The sequence below is a fragment of the Trichomycterus rosablanca genome, chromosome 19 (genome assembly GCF_030014385.1).
Source record: "Trichomycterus rosablanca isolate fTriRos1 chromosome 19, fTriRos1.hap1, whole genome shotgun sequence".
Taxonomy (NCBI): Eukaryota; Metazoa; Chordata; class Actinopteri; order Siluriformes; family Trichomycteridae; genus Trichomycterus; species Trichomycterus rosablanca.
In genome coordinates, this window is record NC_086006.1 from 12,846,333 (window position 1) to 12,860,614 (window position 14,282).

Consider the following 14,282-nt stretch of genomic DNA (forward strand, 5'->3'; position numbering starts at 1 on the left):
AGTCTGCTTTGTTTCTTCCTCTTTGTGCTCAGGCGGTTTGAAAATATGATTGTTGTTTGCTAAGGCTTTTTCAATGGCTTTAGCCATTTGTTTTCCTATTTTTTCTTTGCTCGTTGATGTTTTTTGAGGTGTTAGATTCATGGTTGTACTTCTTTGTTTTTCATTTTACATTTTCATTTAAGTTTTCAAACTTTGGTGCCTGGTGTGTCTGCTGTTTTAATGTTCATAAATGATCACCAGCTCTGCCTTTAAACTGAGTTTAGTCTTTTGAGCTTTGGCTCTGGTTTTTGTGTATTGTGTAATTTTCTATTGTATGATGTTGATTAGCAGGTTTGTGTAATGTGATTGCACGTCTGCATTAATCATTACACCAGTGATTTTGGTTACTTTCCTTACAGCTTTCTCAGCTATTCCTCTTAGTGTAGTAGTGAACTATTTGGGTAAGTCAGTTTTTGTATGGGTTGAATGCATATTTTTTGGCAAAGGTTTTGAAAGGCAAACCAGTTTTTTTTTTTTTGTCTCTATCTTTGCAGTGTTTGTGTTGGTTAGGGTTTTATCCAGAGGACAATGCAACCCTAAAGAAACCCAATTAAAATAGATGCTAATAATCTTCATAGTTCTTCCAACATCAAAATTATTTATAACTCATTTTTTGCACAAAAAAGGATGATGAAATCCACATGATGTAAAAGAAAACATGATTCATCAGATGAGGCCACCTTCTTCCATTGCTCCGTGGTCCAGTTTCGATGCTCACGTGCCCATTGTTAGCGCTTTCGGCGGTGGACAGGGGTCAGTATGGGCACCCTGACTGGTCTGCGGCTATGCAGCCCCATATGCAACAAACTGCAATGCACTGTGAAATCTGACACCTTTCTATCAGAACCAACATTAACTTCTTCAGCAATTTGAGCTACAGTAGCTCGACTGTTGGATCAGACCACACGGGCCAGCCTTCCCTCCCAAAGTGCATCAGTGAGCCTTGGCCGCCCATGACCCTGTCGCCGGTTTACCACTGTTCCTTTCTTGGACCACTTTTGATAGATATTGACCACTGCAGACTGGGAACACCCCACAAGAGCTGCAGTTTTGGAGATGCTCTGACCCAGTCGTCTAGTCATCACAATTTGGCCCTTGTCAAACACGCTCAAGACCTTACGCTTGCCCATTTTCCTGCTTCTAACACGTCAACTTTGAGGATAAAATGTTTACTTGCTGCCTAATATATCCCACCCACTAACAGGTGCTGTGATGAAGAGATAATCAGTGTTATTCACTTCACCTGTCAGTGGTCATATTGTTATGCCTCGTCGGTGTATATAGCTTATAATTTAGGCATCTCAATTTCATAACATTTTATTGGATAGGCTAGAAAAACAAGTAGGTGTCAAATAACTGCTGGCACTCTCTTGGTTTAAATTCTACTTGACCAACCGCTACCAATTTGTTCATGTAAATAATAAATATGTTGTTTCACAGGGGTCAGTGTTGGAAATGCTATTATTTACGTTACGTACTACCATTAGTAAAATGTTTATTATAAATAGCACCAATTCCCACTATTATGCAGACAACAGATTGTATATATCAGTCAAACCTTTAAAATGTACAGGTCCTTCTAAAAAAATTAGCATATTGTGATAAAGTTCATTATTTTCCATAATGTAATGATAAAAATTTTACTTTCATATATTTTAGATTCATTGCACACCAACTGAAATATTTCAGGTCTTTTATTGTTTTAATACTGATGATTTTGGCATACAGCTCATGAAAACCCAAAATTCCTATCTCAAAAAATTAGCATATTTCATCCGACCAATAAAAGAAAAGTGTTTTTAATACAAAAAAAGTCAACCTTCAAATAATTATGTTCAGTTATGCACTCAATACTTGGTCGGGAATCCTTTTGCAGAAATGACTGCTTCAATGCGGCGTGGCATGGAGGCAATCAGCCTGTGGCACTGCTGAGGTGTTATGGAGGCCCAGGATGCTTCGATAGCGGCCTTAAGCTCATCCAGAGTGTTGGGTCTTGTGTCTCTCAACTTTCTCTTCACAATATCCCACAGATTCTCTATGGGGTTCAGGTCAGGAGAGTTGGCAGGCCAATTGAGCACAGTAATACCATGGTCAGTAAACCATTCACCAGTGGTTTTGGCACTGTGAGCAGGTGCCAGGTCGTGCTGAAAAATGAAATCTTCATCTCCATAAAGCTTTTCAGCAGATGGAAGCATGAAGTGCTCCAAAATCTCCTGATAGCTAGCTGCATTGACCCTGCCCTTGATAAAACACAGTGGACCAACACCAGCAGCTGACATGGCACCCCAGACCATCACTGACTGTGGGTACTTAGTCTTCCTCCAGACTCTGGCACCTTGATTTCCGAATGACATGCAAAATTTGCTTTCATCCGAAAACAGTACTTTGGACCACTGAGCAACAGTCCAGTGCTGCTTCTCTGTAGCCCAGGTCAGGCGCTTCTGCCGCTGTTTCTGGTTCAAAAGTGGCTTGACCTGGGGAATGCGGCACCTGTAGCCCATTTCCTGCACACGCCTGTGCACGGTGGCTCTGGATGTTTCTACTCCAGACTCAGTCCACTGCTTCCGCAGGTCCCCCAAGGTCTGGAATCGGCCCTTCTCCACAATCTTCCTCAGGGTCCGGTCACCTCTTCTCGTTGTGCAGCGTTTTCTGCCACACTTTTTCCTTCCCACAGACTTCCCACTGAGGTGCCTTGATACAGCACTCTGGGAACAGCCTATTCGTTCAGAAATTTATTTCTGTGTCTTACCCTCTTGCTTGAGGGTGTCAATGATGGCCTTCTGGACAGCAGTCAGGTCGGCAGTCTTACCCATGATTGCAGTTTTGAGTAATGAACCAGGCTGGGAGTTTTTAAAAGCCTCAGGAATCTTTTGCAGGTGTTTAGAGTTAATTCGTTGATTCAGATGATTAGGTTAATAGCTCGTTTAGAGAACCTTTTCATGATATGCTAATTTTTTGAGATAGGAATTTTGGGTTTTCATGAGCTGTATGCCAAAATCATCAGTATTAAAACAATAAAAGACCTGAAATATTTCAGTTGGTGTGCAATGAATCTAAAATATATGAAAGTTTAATTTTTATCATTACATTATGGAAAATAATGAACTTTATCACAATATGCTAATTTTTTGAGAAGGACCTGTATATATCAGACAACCAGTAAAATCTAGAATTCTGTAAGCAAAAAACTAAAACTAAATTATTACTTGTTGGATTTAAGGGACAAGTTGTCTAATCTGGTGCCAAACCTTGATCTTTCTTTCCAGCTTAATTAAAAAAACTTGGGCATTACTATTTAATCAGATCTCTCTTTTGATGCACTCAGTAATATCACTAGTGGTAATATACATAGAATTGCTTTCTTTCATCTACAAATTGGCAAAAAAGAAATATATAATATGAAATATTATATATAATATGAAATATATTTGAAAAACTGAATTTAAGGTTAGATTATTGCAATGCCCTATTGCGGTGCCTAGATTATTGCAGAGCCATAAACAAGCTCTAGTTTAAAATGCAGCCGCTTACGTGCTAACTTGAACTAGAATTCTATCATCTTCTATCATCAGCACTGAGCCAAATAAATTCTGCATATTTTACTAACCTATAAAGAATACTTATTATTTAAGCTTAAGCATTTCAAGCTTGGAGACAGACTGGAATGGCTCTTGGCAAAGCAACTAAATGGTAAAATAGCTAATTCATAAAATGAAATCTGAAACTTGAAATCTGAAAAGCAGTAGACAAACATGTAGATTCTGAGTACGACTGAGAACGTTTTTTTAACAACTTGGCACTCCTAAATGTCTCTGAGGCACCTAAAGGTGAGCATGACTCTCCAATTTCCGAGTCTAAAATACTTGAGGCTATTTAAAGTTTTCCTTCAGACAAGGCAGCAGGCCGGGAAAGCTTCGTAAAACCTTTTTTTGTAAAAGCTTTTTTGTAAAAGCTTTCTTGTCGAAACTGGTGTCCATTATCTTAAGTTACATGATTTAATTATCAACAATGGACATGTGTCTTGTAAGAATTACAGCATGGACCCAATGATGACTAGTTTTACCTAACTGCACTCAATGGCATTATTGTCATAATTAAAATCTAAACCAGGGTGTCTCTTCCTGAAATGGTAACACAGGAAGCCCTTATATGGTATTTTCAAATGTATATATGCTGTGTGTTTCAACCATGAATTGTTCAGTCAAGCTTTGCTGATCCCAAGTTACACTTGTGTATCTTGCTACTGCTTGTAATAAAGATTCACTATTTTCATCAAGTTTGGAGAGACGTCCTTCCTTTCTTTTTTCCTTACAGTCTACTTCTGAAAAAGGGAGGGATGACACAGACCTTGTTTGATGAAAAGCTATTTTCCAAAGTACTGGCTATTAGGTTGTCTAAATATATTCCAGATATCATCCATCCTAACTAAACTGAATTCATTCCTGTCAAATTTTCATTATGCAACATTTGGCTTTTTCCCAGTACCATATGCGGACTATAGGAAAGATACAGCAACAGCTATTTTATGCCCAAAAAGTGGCCTCACATGTTTAATGTTCTGGTAAGATTCGAGTTTGGAGAATTCTATATCTCGCGTGTCAAATTAGTCTGTTCATGTCACACTTCCTCCATACTAACAGTAATTGGTCATGTACCCTTAAGCTTCACATGGTGGTACATCAAGGAGAGCCCCTGTCTCCTCTAATCTTTGATATAGCCCTGAAAACACTGGCAAGAGGTATAGGGAGTTACATGACATATGGTATTCATATGGCTTAAGTAGACCATAAGTAAGACCAAAAGTAAGCCCATACAGGACGCGCTGCTGACGTATGGCGTATAACACAAACAAAAAGAGCAACATGGAGCGAGCCAAAGAGTCAGCTGCATGGAGGTATTTCACACGAATTACTGTTTGCACTAAATATTTACGTATAAGTTTATTTGAAAAAGTTATTTAAGCTACTACTGTTTTTCTCATTGTCAGCAGCCACATTTTGGGTGTGTTCGAAAACCTAAGGAGCTGTCTTGCTGTCTTACTGTCTACATAAGCGGCTGCCTCAGTAGAGAGGATTCTAAAAAGTCATCAACTTATAAGTCAGGTTATTCAAACGCGCTACTTACACAGCGATTCCATCGGGTTTAGCATTTAGCATCTTGCCAATAAAACAATGAACTGAGGTAGCACAGCGCTAACGCTAACGTCAATATAACATTTCCCTTCATGTACCGATAACGGTTACATTTCCTGACAAGCTCGAACTTGCAAATAAAAACACTCGGTACAAGTTTATACAAGTTAAAAATCAGTAATATTTTATTTACGTTTGATAATAACTCCATTCGTTTATCCGCCCCGTCAGCCATGTTTATTTTTCTGTAAGAAAAGCGCACCTGACCCGCAATGAATGCTGGGATTGCTTTGGTCACCAAGGCAGCGTCGGATGCTTACTCGTTGAGTGAAAATAACACTGAAATATTAAGATGCCTGTTTATTATTTTATTGACAAATAAATAGCAGTTCAGTACATTTATATCTGTGTTAATTATATTTTGTTTTGCAAACTTAGTAATGTTTAAGTCAATCCTGATGCCTTAAGTCTTTCCCACATAATAAAGTATACGGTTTATTAATTCAACAATGGTATCGGATCGGTATCGGGTATCGGCCGATATGCAAAGTATATGTATCGGATTGGTATCGGAACTGAAAAAGTTGGATCGGTGCATCCCTAACTACGACCACAAAACTGTGGTCATAGAGGGCCTGTGTCCACCGATAAAAGCCTAGAAAAAGATTAAAGATCACTTACAATGAGAGCTAACAGTGTATGGATTACTAGAGGACTGGGAAGTAAAAGTATTTGTCACTCACCAGATTTATTCAAAACTTAAATCACACATCAAGAGATAATAACCCCCATAAACCCAGTAACTGATTTTGCCATCCTTGGCAATAAGAACTGCAATTAAACATGTGCAATAACTTGTGATGAGTTTTTTTTACATTGCTGTGGAGGAATTCTGGCCAAGTCTTCTTTGCTAAATTGTTTTAATACAGCTACACTGGATGGTTTATGAGCATGAAGTGCCCGTTTAAGTTTTTGCTACAGAATCTTAATGGAATTCAAGTCAGCCACTCCAAAACCTTAATGTTGTTTCTTTTAAGACATTCAGAAGTGGACTTGCTTGTGTGCTTCAGAGATCATTGTCCTGCTGCATAACCCAACATTGCTTGAGCTTTAAATCACAAACTGATGGGTGGAGATTCTCCTTCAGGATTTTGTTATAGAGAGCGGAATTCATGATTCCATCAATTATGGCTAGTCTAGATCCTGCAGAAGCAAAGCAGCTTTAATACCATCACACTTATCACCATATTTACTAAAGCAGGGTGTACATTTTTATTTTTCAAATAAAAATATTATTTTTTATAAATAATAAATATTTTTGTGAGTACTGCCACTATTTTATTACTACTTCTATTGGAAGGATGCCATGCACAATTTCAATTTAAAGATTGTATTGTATTCTATTAATGTTTGACTGTTGTATGATGTTCCTATGGTGGAATGCAATGTTAGATTTATGCAAAATGTAATGGGACCCATCCAAAAAGCTTCCAAAAAAGCTCCAGCCTTGACTCATCAGTCCACATTTATGCCAAAAGTCTCGAGGGTCATCTAGACTTTAAAGCACATGTGAGATGAGCCTTTGTGTTCTGTTTGGTAAGCAGTGGTTTGCACCTTGCAACTCCGCCATGGATAACATGTTTGCCTGGTGTCTTTCTTGTTATGGAGACATGTACATTGGCCTTAACTGAGGTAAATAGGCCTGCATTTCTTTAGATGTTCATCTGGGTTCTTCTGTGACCTCCTGGATGTCGGAGTCCCAGAGTCAGCTCTACATCGCCAGACAGGTTCTAGTACAGTGATGTTTAGAATTAACAGATCTGACGGTAATCACGCCTGTGGCTAGTAAAACTGAACCCTGTTGTCAATTGAATTAAAAAGGCAATTACTTTTTTTACATGGGGTAGTCAGGCTGAACAGTATTTTTTCTTCAATGAATAAAATATTCAATTTAATTTTTAAAAAAGCCTTTTGTGTTTACTTGGGTTATTTTTGCCTTTTAAAAGTAGTTTAATGATCTGAATAAAGTCTGTGAATAAAATCTGATTTCTTGCAGTTATCTGATATGTGTCAATGCACTTTAAAAAAGCATTAAAACATTGCAAGAACATGTGGATTTGTATTTGTAAGTGGATTCTAAATCTTGACAGGTGGTAGGAAACCGGAGTATTGGAATGAAACCCATGCGGACACGGCAGAAAACACACCGAACTACTGAATCAAATCAAAATGATTAAAAAAAAATTACCAATCTGTAAATAAGCTTATCCCACCCTCTTGTGGTAGAAGCACGACACATTTTGTACACACATACATTGAATATTAATTTTAATTAGTAAATACTGTATATTCGTGTATATATAATTTACTACTAATAATATTAGTATAATATATATTATCTTAAATTATTATAGTTTTTTTGTTTGTGTGTCTGTCAGTTGCTTAGAGCTGTTTTATATTTGATTCAGCAAATATTTCTAATGCTCTTACAGAAAGAGGCATCGTGGTTGACGTGAGATGCGTGACAGTTAAAAACGCGAGGTGGAAAATGTTCCGTGTATATACCGAAACTGATTAAACCATAGCTATTTTAGTAATGCTAAAACAAACGTGTAAAAGTCCATTACAACACACCAAACGCTACTAACTGATTATGTTAAACGGACAAATCACATACAATTAAAAAGACTTGAGTAAGTAAAATGTACCTTGAACACCCCATTGATATTTCCTCCCGGCACTCCATTGCTGAAAACCTTCTTTCTACTCACCCTTCAGACAATGTTGACTTTTTATTTGACAGTCTAACAGCTGTCTAACGTCGGCCTACTTTGGTGCTTGCTGGTAAATGTAGTTTTATACTTTACATGCCTGCGACATGTATATCGGTCTGCAGAGCAGCGTTTTTACGCCAGTACAGTTTCAGGCCAGCAGTTTCAGGCCAGTGACATTCAGCGCATGCGCTGACACTTTCCTCTTAAAAATAATGGCGAACCCATCAGGCCAGTGGCAGTCAACGCATGTACAGCACAATTAAGCTATTATGCCATGTAGACAACTTGTTATCCGTTAGTCTTATTATTATTATCAGTGTGTATTATTATGATCAGTTATTATTATTCGTGTGTATTATTATTATCATCACATTATTATTATTTCACTCGTTTTTTGTCTGACTTTCTTTGTCCGCAGTTTTCGAGATATTCATGCGCTCACCCACACATCCTCCCCCTTTTTGCCCCATTCATTTTTTGAAAGACGGGTTGATCTACTGTACTTCTGCTCAACCAATAGCTTGGACACACACAGTCACCTGAGCAAAAATATTTACACCCCCATCAACTCCATGCTTATACATACATTCACAGTAACCTGCATGACCAAAAGTATTTGGACACCACCAACTTCTTGACCAAAAGTTTTTGGACCCCATCAACTGCATGCTTAAACAGACACAGACACACACACACACACACACTTACCTTCTTAAGTGAAAGTATTCATATTCCCACCAACTACATGCTTGCACACCCCAGCAGTTAAAAATATTCAGACATCACCAACTGCAAGACCAAAAGTATTTGGACCCCCACCAACTGCATGCCTGCACACACACACAGACACCTCTCTAAGCAAAAGTATTTGGACCCCAATCAACTGCATCCTTGCACACACACACACACACACACATAGACACCTGTCTGAGCAAACTTATTTAGACCCCCACCAAGTGCAGGCTTGCACACACAAAGACACCAGCTTGAGCAAAAGTATTTGCACACTCTACCAACTGCATGTTTGCACAAACACAGTCACCTGTCTGAGCAAAAGTATTCACACCCCCACCAACTGCATGCTTGTGCATACAAACTGAGCTGCAATCACACTAACATTTTCTTTGGGAAATCCACCACGTATTATTATTATTATTAGTAGTAGTGTGATTGCAGTATACAGCTTACAGCTGTATATTGTATACAGCTTTTGAATACACGCACACGTTCACCCACCACACCCATTTTCCCGCTCTTTAAAAAAAAAAAAATTTCATTCATTCTTTAAAAGGTAGGTTGATCTGTTGGTACTGTACCTCTGCTTGACCTATGGGTTGCATACACACAGTTGCTTAGCTGAGCAAAAGTATCCACACCAACTACCCCACCAACTACATGCTGGCAAACACACAATAACCAACTTTGGTCACCTGCGTATTCACACAGTCACGTCTGAGAAAACGTTTTGCACTGCCACCAACTATATACTTATACACCAACTGCACACAGACAATTACATATCTGACCACAAGTCTTCACACTCCTCCCCCCACAAATGCTTGCATACACCCTAGTAACCAAACAAGACACCAAAGCAACCACCCACCAGAGCCCCAGGGACCACCTGAAACACCTTAGCAACCACCTAGCAACTACATAGTAATCCCATTACACCTTGACAATCAAGTAGCTACACCTTAGCAACCTCATAACCACACCTTAGTGATCAACTTCTTACCATAGCAACCTCCTCAGAATACATTAGCAATCATCCACTAGATCTTACTAGCCACCTAGCAACAGCTTAGAAACCACTTAGCAACATCTTAGCAAAAACCCTGATACATGTTGACACCCGCCTAGCAACAGCTTAGCAACCTCAGTACACCATGGCAACTGTGTACCAAACCCTTAGCAACCACTCAGCATGTTAGCAATTAAACTACTACCTAGCAACATCTTAGCAACCATTTGGTTACAACCTGTAACCATATCAACCATCCAGCTGTACATTAGCAGTACACTTGCACCCCCACCAAGTACATGCTTGCACAATCAATATTACATATCTTCCCAAAAGTATTCAACTTCCTACATGCATGTTGAACACACACATAGTCACCTGCCTGAACAAAAGTATTTACGCCCCAACACCAACTACATGCTTACACACACAATCACCTCCCTGAGCAAAAATAATTCCACCCCCCCACCAACTGCATGCCTACACTCACACACAAAAACCTGTCTAAGCAAATGTACACTTTTGTACCCCCATAGAGACACCAGCAACCATAGTCACTTGTATTCCGGGGGCCAGGGCGCCTGACATCAGAGCAAACCTGAAAGTGCTGGCTAATGCTAATCGTAGATTTTCGAAGATTGTTATCCACGTCGGCACTAATGATGTTCGTTTACGGCAGTCTGAGGTTACTAAGAGTAATGTTAAAGAGGTGTGTGAGTTAGCTAGGTCGATGTCTGAGGCAGTAGTGTGCTCTGGCCCCTTACCGATTCGACCCAGTGGCGAAACCTACAGCAGGTTGTTGTCGCTGAACCGCTGGATGTCTAAATGGTGCTCAGAAAACTGCATCGATTTTGTAGATAACTGGTCCACCTTTGAGGGAAGGCCTGGTCTTTTGAAGCGGGATGGTGTCCACCCCACGTGGGAGGGTGCTGCTCGCATTTCTTGCAGCATAGGTGACAGGCTTTACCACCGCGTTAGTGTAGCGGCAGATAGTGTTAAATGACTATCCAGAGCCAAGACCAGGCAGCAGACTAACAGGCCTAACCGACTGTCTGCGAGTCGCCATCGGACGTCACCCGGAATCCTTAGGTCACAAACCATTGAGACTGTGTCTGTTTACCGTGGCAGGTGTAAGCCAAAACAAAATCAAAAAGTATGTCATAATAACTTAATTAAAATTAATCTAAATGAGCATCATGAAAACCCTAGTAAAGTTAAACTAAAGTTAGGACTTCTAAACATCAGGTCACTTGCATGCAAAACAGTAATTGTAAATGAAATAATTACAGATAATTGTCTTAGTGCCCTGTGTTTAACCGAGACCTGGGCTAGACCTGATGAGTATCTAGGTTTAAATGAAGCATCTCCTCCGGGTTACAGTTATGAACATAAGCCACGTCTTAGCGGTCGTGGTGGAGGAATAGCCGCAATTTATGATAAAGACATAGGTCTTACTGTAAAATCAACTCCCATAACAAACTCGTTTGAAGTTCTTATCTCTGACATAACCAATAAATGTTCATCTGATAAAAATAGTATGTTTAAACTGGTTACTGTTTATCGACCCCCTGGTCCTTACTCAGAATTTCTTAACGAATTTGCCGATTTTCTTTCTAAATTAGTCTTATCAACTAAGAAAGCTCTAATTGTTGGTGACTTTAATATTCATTATGAGGATAAGTGTAATCCACTCAAAATTGCGTTTGATTCTATTTTAGAATCCTTAGGCATCACCCAAAATGTAACAGGACCCACTCACCGCTGTAAACATACCTTAGATTTAATACTTACTTATGGTATAAACATAGACAACCTGGAAATTATACCACAGAATGACTTAATCTCTGATCACTCCCTACTAATATATGAAGTGTCCCTGTCCAATAATATACAGCAACCAAATCGTTTTAAATGTAAGCGCACTATTACATCTGCAACTGCAGCAGCGTTCATAAACTGCCTACCAGAATTACCAAATATATCAGCATCAGAACCTAAAGAACTAGATCAGGCAACTCAAAACCTAGAGACCGTACTGCGCACAACCTTAGATAACGTAGCCCCACTCAAAACTAAACTGATTAGGGAGAAAAAACTTGCTCCATGGTACAATGACCACACATGCGCACTTAAACAAGCAGCACGGAAATTAGAACGTAAGTGGCGTCACACTACACTGGAGGTGTATAAGATTGCTTGGAAAGATGCTCTAACTGAGTATAAACATGCACTTATAAAAGCTAAATCTGTATATTATTCATCCCTAATAGAGAAAAATAAAAACAATCCTAGATTCCTTTTTGAGACAGTGTCCAAATTAACTAAAAACGTCAATGAAACTGAATCTAATATACCACCTGACTGTACCAGTGATGATTTTTTAAAATTCTTTAATGACAAGATAGAAAAAATACGACTTCAGAGTCAGAGTGTGTCACTTGCCAATGTTAAGTATGGACTCACTCCGAGCAGCATTGGTGATAATAGTAACGAGTTAATCCAACTAAATTCCTTTAATCCAATCTCCCAAAATGAACTAACTGTGTTGATTAAATCATCGAAGTCATCATCGTGTATACTCGATCCTGTTCCAACTCATTTACTTAAAGATTTACTCCCAGCTATTGTAGAGCCCCTGCTTACATTAATCAATGCATCCCTTAGCCTTGGGTATGTACCTAAATTGTTTAAAAGTGCTGTTATTAAACCCCTGATTAAAAAACCTAATCTTGATCCACATGTTTTATCTAATTATAGGCCAATTTCAAACCTTCCTTTTGTCTCAAAGATATTAGAAAAAGTCGTTTCCAAACAGCTATGTTCTTATTTGAATGAAAATTGTATTCATGAAAAATTTCAATCAGGATTTAGACCCAACCATAGTACCGAAACCGCATTAATTAGAGTAGTTAACGAGTTGTTAATGTCTTCTGATAATGGATGTGTCTCTTTTCTTGTTCTATTAGATCTTAGTGCAGCGTTTGATACGGTCGATCATAACATTTTACTGGAGAGGCTAGAAAATACAGTAGGTGTTAAAGGACTCGCACTCTCTTGGTTTCAATCATATTTGACTGACCGCTCTCAATTCGTTTATGTAAATAATAAATGCTCAGAAACTACAAAAGTAAAGTGTGGTGTTCCACAGGGGTCGGTACTTGGACCGCTATTATTTACACTCTATATGCTTCCACTAGGTGAAATTATTCATAAACATGGCATAAACTTTCACTGCTATGCAGATGACACACAGCTGTATATATCAGCCAAACCAAATGATACTGACACAATCAGTAAGATAGAAGATTGTGTAAACGACATAAAAAACTGGATGTCGTGTAATTTTCTTTTACTTAATTCAGATAAAACTGAGGTTTTACTTGTTGGCTCTAAAGCTGCAAGAGACAAGTTGTCTAACCTGGTGCTAAACTTAAACACGTTCTCTGTTACTCCCAGCCCAGATGTAAAAAACTTAGGTGTCACAATAGATTCAGATCTCTCCTTTGATACACACATTAATAATATTACTAGAGTTGCTTTCTATCATTTGCGTAATATCTCTAAAATAAGAAATATACTATCTGTTAATGACGCCGAAAAACTGATCCATGCGTTTATAACTTCTCGGTTAGATTATTGTAATGCTCTTCTAACTGGATGCTCTGGTAGATCCTTAAACAAACTCCAGTTAGTTCAAAATGCAGCAGCTCGAGTGCTAACTAGAACTAAAAAATTTGATCATATCACTCCTGTTCTATCATCTCTACACTGGCTGCCAGTTAAATTTCGCATTGATTACAAAATACTTTTACTAACCTATAAAGCGCTACATGGTCTGGCTCCACAGTATCTGAGTGAGCTTATTAATCACTACAGCCCAGCACGTCCACTTCGTTCACAAGATGCAGGGTTACTTATAGTTCCTAAAATTAAAAAGACCAAAGCTGGTGGAAGAGCATTTTCTTACAAAGCTCCACAACTTTGGAATAATCTTCCTGCCTCTGTTCGGTATTCGGACACAGTCTCAATGTTTAAGTCTAAACTGAAAACATATTTATTTTCTCAGGCTTTTGATTAATATAGACAAAGGCGCAGAGCTTGGGGGTTCTTGGTCATAGAAACTTGTGGTGATCAGGGATGTTGGGTCGCTGTCGTTCTGCCTCTCTTGTCCAATCACTCTGGTTTGGGTAGGAGAGGTGGGCGCTGATGTCCTGTGAAAGCCTTCATGACCTTGTTACCTGCTCGCTCTCCCTTTTAGTTATGCTGTAATAATTAGGGCTGCCGGAGTCTAAAACTCTCTGTAAAACTGTTTGTCAACTAGCATTGTACATTATTAACTACATTCTCTGTTGTTTTACCCCGAGGGCATTCTGATGGAAACCTGTTTACCCGCCGAGGTTAAGGATTAAAGTCGAGACTGCCGGGACAACGATGCTGCTCCTGTCAGATGTGACGGGTCTGGAGTAATTGCAACGGCAAGAAATCACTACAGACTTTATTGAAGACTAGAGCGGATAACAACTCTATTATTATTTAATTGTTTATTTATCTATTTATTACCACTGTATGACTTTTAGATCATTCAATTCTGTG

General features: G+C 38.8%; 1 protein-coding gene across 1 annotated transcript in view; it reads right to left on the bottom strand.

Moving 5' to 3' along the window:
* Positions 1-8,031, bottom strand: part of uckl1b (uridine-cytidine kinase 1-like 1b) — a 40,306-nt gene extending 32,275 nt beyond the window's left edge. The window contains exon 1 of the mRNA XM_063014898.1: positions 7,880-8,031. Coding sequence (XP_062870968.1) covers positions 7,880-7,917 — 38 coding nt within the window. The 5' untranslated portion in view covers positions 7,918-8,031. The remainder of the gene's footprint in view (positions 1-7,879) is intronic.
* Between the last annotated feature and the right edge of the window lie 6,251 nt (positions 8,032-14,282).